The 14,473-nt window shown below is 36.3% G+C and overlaps 1 protein-coding gene and 1 long non-coding RNA gene across 2 annotated transcripts; both read left to right on the top strand.

Annotated features, from left to right (window-relative positions):
• The first annotated feature begins 387 nt into the window (after window positions 1–387).
• LOC127522943 (uncharacterized) lies at window positions 388–9,280 on the top strand. Its single transcript, XR_007932782.1, has 3 exons — window positions 388–483; window positions 8,448–8,551; window positions 8,683–9,280. It is a non-coding gene; the product is annotated as an uncharacterized LOC127522943 (long non-coding RNA).
• A 1,462-nt stretch (window positions 9,281–10,742) lies between these two features.
• nr0b1 (nuclear receptor subfamily 0, group B, member 1) lies at window positions 10,743–13,130 on the top strand. The gene is made up of 2 exons (XM_051913307.1): window positions 10,743–11,416; window positions 12,122–13,130. Exons 1-2 carry the CDS (start codon window positions 10,864–10,866, stop codon window positions 12,361–12,363), a joined length of 795 nt encoding a protein of 264 aa, XP_051769267.1. The 5' UTR covers window positions 10,743–10,863; the 3' UTR covers window positions 12,364–13,130.
• The last annotated feature ends 1,343 nt before the right edge of the window (window positions 13,131–14,473 follow it).

The raw sequence follows: 14,473 nt of genomic DNA, 5'->3' as shown, positions 1-14,473 counted from the left end.
GTTGTTTACAAGTGTTATAAGGGGGAGGGACATTCTAGAAAGCATTTGATTGGTAAAAATCTTACATAGTGCAGGATGAGTCATCACTATTTTTGGTCTGTTTCCTGGAATAGAAAAGGTCACCTATTATGCTAAATCCACTTTTACAAGGTGTTTGGATATAAATGTGTGTTAGCAGTATGTGAACACAACCACCCCACAATGATAAAAATCCACCCACTCCTTTTTTTAAATCCCCATTAAACCAAAGCAGTCTCATTAGACAAGCGGTTTTGATTCTCTGAGTTATGTGACGTCACATTATGCATGCCCCGCCCACGGCCGCTGATTGACAGTCCTATATTACCATGGTTTCCGCCCTCAGCAAGTTCAGAGCCGTTGAAAAATATTTATAGTATTAATAGTATTTAACGGCTCTGAGCAAGTTGTATGCTGTCCGCCATTTTCTCCACGGTCGAGCAGCTGTAGCGACAACAATGTCTGGTAAGTAATTGAGATGTTTTGTTGTTGGATGTAAGAGTGAACATAGTCTTAATTTACTGTCATCTGAGCCGCTAAACGCAGTGAATTAGTTTTATTTTTGAAGGGAATGCGCCACAGATCTAATATGCACACACGACTTCTGTAACGTTGCCTGCTATTTACTTTCACAGACATAACTGACTGTTTATGTGAACTATGTGTGTTTTTGACAGAAACTTGTGTGTATCTGACAGTTTAAACAAAACAAAAAATGTGAAAGAGAAGTTACTCACGAGACTTAACGTCTAACAGTCAGCTGTCTGTGTGCGTGTGCTTCAGATAAGTGCGCTCAGAAAACGATCCATTAGATGTTTAAACTGATATAGCTTTAAAACGCGTGGAAATAATAAACTTTAATGATGAAAGAAGAACTGTGCTATCCGTGAGAGAGTTCGCGATATAGATGATAATCAAAACCAAGCAGATATCTTAATATTTGGCAAAGAATCCGATTGAGGCAGGAACTGTGATCGTAGAGAGGGGGCGGGGCACAGCTGCTCATTTGCATTTAAAGGCACATGCATGAAAACAGGCTGTTCTTGACTGTTGTCAGAAATGGGTATTTACAACATGGATTTATAAATGATCTGTGAGGTATTTCGAGATTAAACTTCACAGACACAGTCTGAGGACCCTTGAGACTTAAATTACATCTTAAAAAATAATAGGGGACCTTTAAATGCATGGATATACTAAAAGTGAATTTGGGCACCTTTTATGGCCTCAGAGCTGACACATGGGCTGTGTCCGAAATCGCCCCCTATACCCTTAAATAGGGCACTATTTGAGGGGACAGCCATTTGTAGTGGTGTCCGAAACCATAGTGGACGATGTTGAGTGCACTCATTCAATCCCACAATGCACCGCAATAACGAGTGTACAACCGATGCACGCTCAACGGCTAGAAAATACCCATAATGCACTGTGAGAGTCGCGCGCTGAATGAATTCCCGCGTCTCGCCAGGAGATGGCGCCCGCAGCTGAATCAATCATCCATTCATTTTCCAAACCGCGCTGGTCCAGCATTATCATACAGGTATAAATTCCTTTTTAATTGATCATTAAATCGTTTGGAAGGTTCAAACATGCTAGTACAACATAAATATTCATTACTACTGGAGCTGACAGTTTGCTACATTTCAAAAACAACAGCACACACTATGCGAAATCGGCAGCCCTTCTGGTGCACTCAGTGTCCGAATTCACTCACTCATTTCATTCACTCCTTCTAGTGGACTATATTAGTGGAGTAATGTAGGGAATAGGGAATGAGGGTATAGGGGGCGATTTCGAACACAGCAATGGACTAAAAGCCACAAAACTAAATTTTGATGTCATGGGATTTTTAAAAAATAATGTGACGTAATCATTTATCTAGCTATCTCTAAATGTGTTAGCCCACTTTTGTTTACAAATTGCTTCAGTTCATTGATATTTGAGGACAGCCATTCATACCACATATCAGTGGATTTGAGATTTGGACTTTGACATGGTCATTTGAAAACCTTCACTCTATTCTGTTCCAGAAATTGAGGTAATTTGCTTGTGCACTTTCGGTCATTGTCCTGTTGCATCTCACAATTGCTACTTCAGCTGTAGGTGACCTCACTTTTCTCTGTATGAAGATGAGATCATGGTCCAATTGATGACTACAAGGTGACTGGATCCTCTGGCTGCAAAACAAGGCCAAATAATCACTCCTCCACAAATGTGCTTGTTGGTTGACATGAGGTAATAGTGATAGTGTATTTAGTTTTGCCAATGACCAAACATCCCCAAAGTCTTGATTATCCAAAGGCTAGAAATCTAAACATTTTACATTTTTTTTCTTCTCACTGCTGAATAAAGGTTTTAAAATATTTCAGAAATTACATTACAGAGTGCTGAAGTATTGATGTAGGGCATCCGGATGTTAGTATCACCTAATAAAAACCTAATAGGGTTTTTCCAATTGGCTTTTGGATTATTGGAAATAACAAGCTCTGTGAATAAAAGAAGTTTATGATTCTTACACATTTTGTTCATCATGTCTCACAAATGAACACAACTTTCATGATTTTTGAAGCCTAAAGCCCAAAGTATACTTCACTTTTTATGCGTATGCGAGGGTCAGAGTACAGTGTGTGTGACGTGAATTTTGTCATCAGAAGAGTATGCGTACTGTACGTGCACCGCTGGATTTTTGTAACTGGCGGTACTTTGTACACGCAGGTCGCACATGCCCATTTAATTATTTTTTGCAGTAATTAGTTTATCCACAAGGTGGCAACAGTGCCCTGGGGGGTGTCGATTCACAAGGTAGTCAAAGAAAACCTGCATAAACAGAACAGACCGGAACGCATGCAAGCTACAGTGACAATAGAGGCCTATATAGACGACAGATTGTGCAAAGAGGTAAGAAAATATACTCATTTGTACAACTCTAGCATGAAAGAATACAAATATATTTACATGGGTTGTAAGTCGTGGCGATAGATTGCTCAAAACTATGAATGTGTCGAACACCTGGGTAAAAAACAAAGTATACCCAGGGCCTAAATATAATCAATCACCACAAGTAAAAAGCTAATCGTAGGCTATAAATGAAGTACACCATGGTTGCATGACTTCAACGTCACAACCAAAACTGTTTCAGTCTTCATCTTAAAATAACATTTTTCCCTGAAAATTTACGTTAGAAATTTTCACATGATAATGACAGCATGGCGCGAATGTAGTACGTCCGGATTACTTTCATACACACATTCATGATATATAGAGCATACTTTTTTAGCGGCTGTGAAGTAATTATTAAAAAGTTAGGGTTAGGGTTAGGGTTAAGTACCTACTCAAGAGAGTATGCGATTTCAGACGCAGCCATAGAGTGGTGCAGGGATGACGTCAGAACCTAAAGACTAATTCATCAGTGGTTCCCTCAAGATTTTCTTATGGGTTTTTCAATTTATGAGTAAGATAAGGTCTGTGGTAAATATACCTTGACTATACTTGTATTATACTTGTATACTTGTATAATGTTTTGTTGTACAACATAAATTACTTAAACATATCGAAATGTGAATTGTGAAGCAGTTATGTTTATTTTTGAAATTGTATGTTTCTATAAGTAACTAGATCAGACAGTTTGGGGTGTAAGTATGTGTAAATTACGTTGTAGAACAAAACATCTACGTATTGTCAACTTAAGTTTACCACAGACCTTATTTTACTCATAAATTGAAAAACCCCTTTATAAAAACCTATTGGAAAATCTTGAGGGAACCAGGGACGAATTAGTCTTCTGGGTTTTGACGTCGTCCCTGCACCACTCTATAGTGTTTTTTTTTTTAGGCCTAAAGACTTGATTGCGTTTCAGCCCTCATTTATCAGCTGTGCATTTGATACAAGCTGATATTTTTATTTATTTATTGTTACCGAGAAACAATACATACTGTTGTAAAGTCCATTTCTAATAACAGATATTTAAAATTAAATTTAGAATTCATTTTTCTGCTAATGATTTCTGTTAAAATGTTTGTACATAGATTTTACGTACAAATACAGCACATGCAAATGCATGATTAGTGAATGAACTCTCTAGCCCTCACATCAATAAAGCAGTTGTTTTTAATAAAAAAAAACTTTCTTTGTTTAAGGGCTTTTGTTGCACACACACCCTCGCTTGTAAGCACGCACAGCAGTGTGTCAAATGAATTTCCTCTCCCATACCTCGTAGAGCCTCAGACAGAATGACAGAAGCCCTTGAGAAAAGGAGTATTCAATTTGTATCTCTCTTCGACACAAGGCCATATCACTTTATGGGTAAAGTCATAGAGGCAGGCAGGAAGAAATTCGAGGTAGTTACTATAGTAACAGACAGAACTTCTCATAACACAACAAGGCAACAAGAACAGTTTGCCCAGAAAGTTCTTTTCTTTTTCTTTTTTATATATATATATATTTTGGCCTTTCGTCACTTCATTTGATAGGACAGCAGATCAGACAAGAAAACAAGGGACATGGGATCAGCCAGGATTCAAACTTGAATTCGAACTCAGTTGCATTATATCAGAGACTTTAGATATACAAAGACAGTGCACTCATATTACTATGAATGGTTGAAAGTGCAAAACGCAATATAGTGGAATAAGTTCCGCCTTCTAAATAAAAGAGCCAGTCACCAATTGGTAAAGTCATTGCATCACTGCAGCTGCCTTTAGACATTCCGGGTAGAAACAGTCAGGCTGTGTCTGAAAACTCATACTCTCTTGAGTAGGTACTTATTTTGAATAAGTAATTACTTTGTGACCGCTAAAAAGGTATGTTCTATATTGTATGAATGTGTGAAGTATTAATGTAGTCTAGACATACTACATTCTCCATGTTGTCAATTTATCATGTAACCTACCAGCATCAGTTGCGTCGCTTCACTGCCATTCACAAATCCTGTCCCGTTGCCTACTCTTTATGAGTACTGTGAATTCGGACATACTTCTTTTGTCACATACTGTTTTTCTCCTACTATATAGTAGAGAAGTATGCGATTTCGAATGCAGCCTCAGTGTTCTGAAATACATGCTTATGACTACACATGCGCATTGGCTGGTCTAGCCTGAAATTTTTTTTTTTTTTTTTGAGAAACAAAATTTATGAGACAGTAGTCAGATTTCAGTGGGGATTTCAAATATGAAATTTAATCGTAAGCTTGGTGAGCAGCTTTGGAGAATTCCTCATTTAAAGAGGTATTGTACTTGCATGACTGAAATAGCTGTCCGTGGTCTGAGAGGCGTTTCAAAGATGGCCGCCAAGTGAAATGACTCGCCTTAAAGGGAATTGGGCTATATGTCGGAGCGCTGCCAACAAGGCTATCGACTCCAACGGCCAAAAAGTTTTCTGTGTTTTAAAAATGAACTTGGTCTTACTTCTTTCCTTTTCATTGTCTATGAAAGGACACAAGGCTACACTGTTTATGTCGTATCATTTATTATTTTAACAATCAAAATTGTACAAAGCGACTACTACTACTACTACTACTACTAGAGTATTGAAAAAAGACTACAGTTTTGCAAACAGAGGAAAAACGATAGAAGAAGGATAAAGAAAGCAGAATAAAGGACTTTTTCATACTCTTCAAGGTTGCTGTTGAGAAGTTGAGCCAAATTCTTATTCTCATTGGGTCATGACAACCTGGTGGGCTGTTTCTGTGTTTCGTTTATGCATGTCAGTAAAGGGAGGATGATTTATGCTGAGACTGGATTTAGTTACCAAAGACGCTTAAGACATTAGTACATTAGACATTAGTACTCTCTGTACAGACTGCATGCATAAATCACTGACCATGAAAACATCTTTACATTTGAAAAATAATGTTAAAAAATATTAATGTAAAAATACATAAATACTTCCCACACATTAAAATCAAAATATTAAAAAAAAAAATTATAGTATTACATAATTCTAAACTCAACAAACATGTAGTTGAATTTACATTAGAGACTAACTCAAAAACGTAATTCAAATGCAAAAGATGAGTTTTTATGTTTGTTGATGCACTCAATAATGCTGAAATGGTGGAGATGAAGTTCTGAAACAGTGAAAATAAGAGTTCCTGAATGCTTCTTTTTTTGTCTTTTCTCCTATTTTTCAGTAATGATGGGTCTAATAGAAGTTTCTGTTAACCAAGCGACAGTAATTAAAAAACTGATAAACAACATTATGAACTTGTTGGTTTTAACATATGAAAATCGCAAATGTTTATCGACATCATAATCCATGGATATCAGTCCATGAAATTAGTCTAAAGTCTAAAAAGCAGAAACAAGCACAAGCGCAGATGTGGTCACACAGACACACACATACACACGCACATGCCACAAATCATCCAGCATGACCATGACCTTGCAATGAAGGGAGCCATGATTGGAAATGCAGTAACTCTGGCTTTTGATAAAATCGAAAATTCAAACACAAGCAGGACACTTCTTCAAATGGTCAGTCTTCAATTTGAAGTGTACTGCATATGCAGTAATGAAAAATTAAGTCATTTACATATGCTTTGATGATTGCAAGTTTATATCTCAAAATTTTGATGTTTTTCTCACAATTGCGAGTTTATATCTCACAATTCAGGCTTCTCAGAATTGTAAGTTTATATCTTGCACGATTGCGAGTTTATATCTGATAATATTTATCGCAATTCTGAGGAAAAAGTCAGAATTGTGAGATATAAACTTGCAATTGTGAGGAAAAAAGTCTTAATTGAGAGATAAAAACAAAGTTGCAAATACCTTTTTATTTTTTATTCTGTGGCAGAAACAAACTTCCATAGTTTGACCTCTTAGCTGACTTAATTTTTTTTTTTTTAAATGTAAAAATTAAAATAAAGTTAAAGAACACTTTGCAGTCTGTCATTTTATCACTTCCACATTTACTAAAGAATGTAATAAATGTTCTATGCCTTACCACATTTTTGTTGTTAATTTAGCAATCAAAGTTTAACCTCACAGATTTCCAACCCACTTTGTATTGTATGTTGGTAGTATATGTAAATGAACAATTTTTACTCGTTCTCCAGCAAAAATCCACTGGATGATGCAAAACGTGGAAACTGGACAATTCCAGGGCTTTCGTTAAAACTGTTCATACTTCCACACTTTTATATACCTGCCTACAGACAGTCGGATCGACAGAGGGTTATTAACAGAACAGCTATTGTTAGAGTAGGTTTATCACTGAAAATTTTATTGTACTTTTAAACAGCATTATGATAAAATTAGAACATTTTGGCAACAGCTTTCTTACCTGTATGTGACAGTGTTTTGCTTCTGGGCAGAACTGACACAAAGTTTCTTTCAGTTTTTCCCCTCCGTTTGGCCTAAAACACTTTGCTCGTGGTCATCCAGTTTGAAACGTTGACTACAAACATGGAGGTTTTTCAGATTTTCCGTCGCGGCATTCTCTCTATATTTACTATACTTTGCCGCCTTTAGCCGTTGCCTACAACGTGCTGGATCCTTCGCTGGAAACCAAAAGTAACTCACTCCCATTTGCTCTTTGAATTCTTGGATCCGGGAACAATACAAGTCGACATCATTATGATTAAAAGTTTGCTAAAAAGTATTTCCTACTAAAGCAAGGCAGTATTTGACTCTTGTAAGTGTATCCATAGCATACTGGTGGGAGTTGCCTTGGATGGCAACATGCCCAGTGCATTATGGGTGTTGAAGTTTTTCTACCTGGCAAAAGGGAAGACAACAGCCTTCTTTCTCTGTTTTCTCTTGTCAGGTATCACATATTTAAAAAATGTTTCCGCCTTTCTACTATATAGGCAGCTAAGTTTTATTGAAAGCCCATTTTGCCAGTGGTGAAGTACCCAGCCTTACATTAGTAGGCTGGTTTAATCAATGTTTGCTAAAAAGTTGAAGGCTAGTCACTTTAGGGGTTAAAGTCATGTTTACATTAACACTAAACTCAGAGAGAACAAGCTTTGCACAGCAACCGAAGGATCAACATTCAGCAGTTTAAATGTTCTCAGTTTATGAATAATGAAAATCTCTGCACAAGTGAACAAGATGAAGTACTAAAATGCTATGTGTATATAAACCATATGAATATAACATAATTCTGGCTGGTAAAAGACCATTACAATAATTATATTCTGCACTTGAGGATGAATTTCAAAAATCAATGCAATCTCATCGCATTGTAAGCTCAGACAACAGTCCCACGGTCTTTAAGTACTAGTATGTTACAGCATTATATCATCCTTGACGACTCTAAAATTAAACAGAGACATGTAAACACTAGCCTTGTGATTATGTCATTATCTGGACCAACTCAGATGTTAGTCCTACAGTAACTGAAAGACAAGCTGGGGATGTTGTTGACGTAAGCTTTGGCCCTCAAACTCGCCAAACAGAACATAACTAAGAGCCTTCATCCAATTACAGTCCCGGTTTCACAGATGAGGACAGGTAGGAGAAGAACATTTGCACAAACTGGCGGTTAGACCTGCTGACCTTGAACAGATGCCAGGCTGGATCTAAAATTGCGTGTGAGTACATGTGCATGTGTGTGTTGCTTCATTGGGGGGAGGGGGACAGGTGTTAGAGGAGGATGTGAAGGCTGTTTATTTGACATTGGCCTTGATGTAAATGGTAAAAAACATTTCTTTTTTTCAAATAGATCAATTGTGCGAGTTGTCTCTTACCGTACAATATTCTAATGCTTTCATCACTTCTACCATGGACTTGTCCTTCGGCTATTCAACATCAGGAGTGGCGCCTTGATATGACTTTCCATACAGGCTGCAAATCAATATGCTTTTATATTCTTCAGGAGAGCAATGACATCAGTACACCCCCGTCTGCCTCAGACAAACCCTGTAAACAGTGCATAATACAGATAACCCTGGACTTTAGTAACAAAACAAAAATAATAAATTATCACAGGATCTTTGGAGTAAAGTGGACACACACACACACACACACACACACACATCATGCTACTGTAAAACTGTCAAACCAGACAAGGCTAGACTGGGACAGATGCCAAACTAGGAGGGAGCACCTACTATCACCTCTCATAGTTCTCAGAAATGAATAGATAAATACCTTCAGGCAAAGCACTGGCATCCTATAGCCTACAAATCTTTGGTAATGCAGTCTGGAAACGGGCTAGTCATTTTCTTGTACCGTTGCACTTTAATAAAGCTTTTACTTCAGCAACAACAATCACCTCAGAATCGATACTGTATTGTTATATTTAGGAAAAAGTGATTGAATGGCCCCGTGAGCTTTTTTATTGTGATTGTTTTCCCTTCTCGCTTTCATTGGATATCATTTATGAATATTATAAGTCAAAAGGGATCAAATAAGAGATGAATCATGATTAGCTGTTTAACATTATGTTTGTATGTGTGTATATATATCACATCTAATCTAAAATAAAAGTTTATGTTTACATAATATATATGTGTGTACTGTGTATATTTATGTTTATGGGTCAATGACGTGATGGGTCATTTTTTTTGTCCAAAGGCCTTAATAATAATAAAAAACAAAGATATAATATCCAAAATATGTAAGGTGGTACAACTAGATCTCTTTTACTGAATCCAAAATGTTTTAATTATATTTTGCTACATATAAAGGTATTTTAAAGATTTGAAGTGTCAAAAGGTCATTCGTTTAACCGTCCAAAGGCCAATACAGCCGCTTCATTTGTGATTAAAATATCTTAAAATGTAATAAATGTATATATTTTTTATTCTGGCATGATTTTATAACATCATATATCAACATAGTTCAAAATGATATTAAAATTCTGCATAGAAGTGGTTGCTTTGTTATATGAAGGAATGTCCGGAAAAATAAATTTCATTGATGTAATTCGGAGTAACCAATATAAAGAGACCATTTTGGATCATGTCATGCACTCAATATCATGTGACAGGATGTGACATCATTCAGACACCTGCAAAGGACCACATGGTCATGAAGCATAGTAACTCTCTCTTAACTATTTTAAAAAAATAATGTTTTCACCTGCTCATACGCATGTCCCGAAACATCAGGTCATTCGGTACAACTGCTATAAAACATGGAAAATGTTGTAATATTTTAAAAACTTGTACTAAATATAAAATGCTTTTGCTAGCTAGCTATCAAGCTAACTAACTAGCTAGCTAGATATCAGCCTGTTAGCATTGTTTGAAAATATCATCATTTGGTATAACCAAAAGCGTTAGTCGGTAAAACCGAAATATTGGTTAAACTGAATGAATTTTTTGGTGGCAAATTTTGTCCATCTTGTAAAAAAAATGACAAAAACCGTGTTAATTGATTACAAAAACCACATAATCTCTTTCATAACATGTAATAAAACTTCAAAATTAATTATATCTCCATTATGTTTTTTTTACACTTTTGAAAACCTTATTCGTCAATGACCTATATATACATATACACACACACGTGTATATATTTAAGAAATATTTATATGTGTAGTAGTAGTAGGGTGTAATTCAGGGTCATTGGGACACTTTTTGCCATTGAGATGACTTGGAAAAAGTGTCACAATATATCTTTTAGGTTTTACTGTTTCTGAGGGGACAGTTGTTGTCAATAATGTACAGTAAGCAATACCTGATGTGGCAAATACAAAATATATAGGGATTATAGCGCCCCCTATGTGTGCATCAGAGAGAGACAGTGGGAGGCGTCCAGTGCTCTTTAAAAACTCTAAACTATTTGGCATTTGGGTGGATGGTAACACAGAGACCTCAACCGTGCATGGACATCTCCAAGCGTAAAGCTCCTCATAGTTTCAGCAACGAAACATAACTGTCCCCGCAGCACCAGGAGGATGGCTTACTTTGACAGCAGCTGCCACTGCAGCAGCGAAAGACGACAGAACAGCATCTTGTACAGCATTTTGAAGAACGACAGTCAGTCTGCGCAACTTGGGAACCAGCCGAGGACCCCAAGACTCGCCGTGTCCATGCGCGCGTGTGCGTGCGGATCCAAGAGGAAGGTGTCTCTCCGCTCCCCACAAACCACATGCAAAGCCGCCTCCGCGGTCCTGGTCAAGACCCTGAAGTTCGTGAAGAACGTCCCTTGTTTCCGGGAGCTGCCGGTGGATGACCAACACACGCTGGTGCGGAGCTGCTGGGCGCCGCTGCTGGTACTCGGCATGGCGCAGGACAGGATCGACTTCGAGACTTCGGAGACGCAGGAGCCCAGCATGTTGCAGCGGATTTTAACGAGCGGACAGGACAAGCAGGACAACCAGAGTAATAACAGTGGAGTGGCGTTGACCGACGTTCAGGGTATTAAAATGTTTCTGAGGAAATGCTGGGGACTGGACATAAGCACTAAGGAGTACGCGTACTTGAAAGGGGCAATTCTATTCAACCCAGGTGAGACATGCAGCAGTCACACCTGAATTAGGACACTTTCTAACTGCCTTTAAGATGAACTAGTTTTAATGAGTCACTCTGTAATTATTAATATTCATCATCATAAAAATAATAGTAATAATAATAATAACAAATAACTGAATTAGGACAGTTAATAGTTTAAATCACACTGTAATTAGTAATATTCATAAAATTTAGCTGTATAATAATAATAATACACATAAGTAGAAAAATGTTAATGTTAAAATTCATATTTAAGAGATAGATTATTAACTGTTATTAATAATTCTCATTATTATATTATGCTAAATAATATTTACTTGTTAAATTATTTAAAGGGACCAGTCAAACTAAAAATAATACTCCTTGTCCAAAAAATAACATTTTGTCAATTTAATCATAATGATTCTTACTTGTTCACAATAAGATTCCAAATTATGATATATATTTTACTAGCATTCCTTAATTTTTTTTTTTTTTTTTTACTTTGGGGTGCTTGACAGGTCAGTAGTTAAAATATATGACAATAGTTGATTCAAAGTTTCAGAAACAAAGAATTGTTCTCAAAGAATTGAATTCATGATTTTGAGAATTAGTCAAATATACAGCTGACTAAAATGTATCTGTTTAGCGAGGGTAATTTCATGTAATTAAGGTGTTTCTGGTACAGGATATAACAAGTCTCTTTCCATCTCTTGTTCTTAGATGTTGCAGGGCTGCAGTGTCAACATTACATCCAGGCCCTGCAGAGCGAGGCGAACCAGGCGCTTAATGAATATGTCAAAATGATTCACCGCGGGGACAGTGCAAGATTCGCCAAACTCTTCCTCGCTCTCTCCATGCTGAGATCCATCAACGCCAACGTGGTGGCCGGTCTCTTCTTCAAACCGGTCATTGGAGCAGTCAACATGGAGGAACTTCTTCTGGAGATGTTTTATGGAAAATAAACTCTAATGCAAAAAACAGGACAGAATTATCAAACTTGGAAAGAGTGGCAGTCGGCTGTGGACGGACAAATTTTGAAAATGACTGATTCCTTTTTACACATGCTATTTTTGTACAATATATGAGAGCTCTCTTTTTGCCTTCTGAGTTGAACTCATCGCTGAATCCAAAGTTGATGACAACGTTTTTCCCATTTGGGGAAAGAGCTTTATAACTTTGTTCTGATTGTTTGTTTTTTGTTTACTTGCTTTTATGTGATGTGCAGCCTTATTCATTGATGAATGTTTATTTGATTCTGGTTGGCACTTTATAATAACTTTCATTATTAGGAAATCATTAACAAGCATTCATTTATATATGCTTTGGATTTAATATATATGTTAAAATGTAATTATATTTGATGCAAAAATAATATATTATGTCTAAAAATAATATATTATCTCAATGTTTCATTACTATCTATTTGAATATATATGAGCTAATGATCTGTTTTGCATTAAATAATGTAACAATTTTGGTTAGTATTGTTAATGAAAGTTATTATAAAGTGTAAACTATATTTGAACATTAGAAAGTATTGTACATTTTTGTTATGCAATGACATAATGGAACATGGTTACACTCCTTAACATTTCCCATAACATAATCGACAGGTATGTATTTTTTTGCATTACTAACAGTAAAATTTCGATAAACATGTCAACGTGATGACAGACCTAAGCACAAATACAAAACAGTTATGAAAATAAAAAAAATAATAATTAGGAAACCATTGTTGGTGACATTTTTTTCTTACCTTAATATTGTTTACCAAACCACTGCAGGTTACATCTACACAGCAGTAGGTGGCGACAAGTGACTGTCTTTATGAGTGAGTTATTTAAAAACACCAGTTCGTTCAGGAATGAAACAAGTGAAATACATCAGTGAATGATTCACTTAACTGATTCTTTCAATTAGCTGATTCATTCAGGAGTGAAACAGCTCTATTGTGATTTGTTTGGAGACTTGACTTGATAACAATTGTCGTTGGCAGAGCAAAGTAGGTGGCAATAGCATATATGTTTCTAAAATTTAAGTTACTGTACTGATTTCTTAGGTCCTTTATTTAGTAGTAGGCCTATGTTTTAAAATAACAGCCTCTAGATTTCGTTGACGTCACGTGTGTGGAATTTTCAAAAATATCTCTTTTGCAGTTTTTGCCATTTATATCACTATTACACTATAGTTATATTCAAACATGTTTTTGCAGTATTCAGTTAAAGAAAGATACTCATTAGAGAATCACTTTGCATTCTAATTTGTCTGTTAGTGAGTCAATGAATTGTGGATGTTTGTATGGATCAAAACTAATAGAGCCAGACAAAGGAAAACCACACGGTTTACAAGTAACCAGGTAAGCATCTTTTAACTCTTCAACACCACAGTAAAACAGTAAATATGATGAGGAAGAATAACTAGGCACTTTGTGTGTATTTACGTATGAAGACCTTGTAGGGTGGTGAGGAGAATATATGACTGTTGTGACAAAGCTCTGAACTTCCACGGCGTGCTCTCGAAGGTCGCTGCGACCCCATTTCTTTCTCTGTATCTGTATAGCTGAGCACTCGATGTCACAAATATTCACCTTATGAATTGAGTTGTGGCTTTGTAGTTTCATTTATACTTCAAGGTTAGTCTGGTATTAGTAAGCGCTGTTCTATTCTTTGTTGAATCAAGCATAAAAGTGCAGAAAAACATAAAAGAAATCTATTAGGATGCATTGTGGGGTCCATGTACAAAAAAAAAAAAAAAAAAAAAAAAACATGTCTGCACATGATGACTAGCCAAGCCAATGTGTAATGCATTCAGGTTAAATAACATTATAACATAATAAAGATGTAATTAGACAGAATACCAAGATGACAGTGAGAGAGACAAAAAGAATCAAAATAAGATGACTAATGTCTAATAGTTGTTTTGAAAATGACTGTCTAGCCAATCACAGTTAAAGGTTTAGTTCAACCAAAAATGAAAATTCTGTCATTAATTACTCATCCTCGTGCCGTGTTACACCCGTAAGACCTTCGTTCATCTTCGGAACACAAATAAAGATATTTTTGTTTAGATCCG

The sequence above is a fragment of the Ctenopharyngodon idella genome, chromosome 11 (assembly GCF_019924925.1).
Source record: "Ctenopharyngodon idella isolate HZGC_01 chromosome 11, HZGC01, whole genome shotgun sequence".
NCBI lineage: Eukaryota > Metazoa > Chordata > Actinopteri > Cypriniformes > Xenocyprididae > Ctenopharyngodon > Ctenopharyngodon idella.
The sequence above is the reverse complement of the archived record's forward strand: the minus strand, read 5'-3'. Positions and strand labels throughout refer to the sequence as shown.

Coding starts and splice junctions, on each gene's coding strand:
- nr0b1 (XM_051913307.1), top strand. CDS start 10,864: ATGGCTTACTTTGACAGCAGCTGCCACTGCAGCAGCGAAAGACGACAG. Junction 11,417..12,121: donor GGCAATTCTATTCAACCCAG/GTGAGACATGCA, acceptor TCTTGTTCTTAG/ATGTTGCAGGGCTGCAGTGT.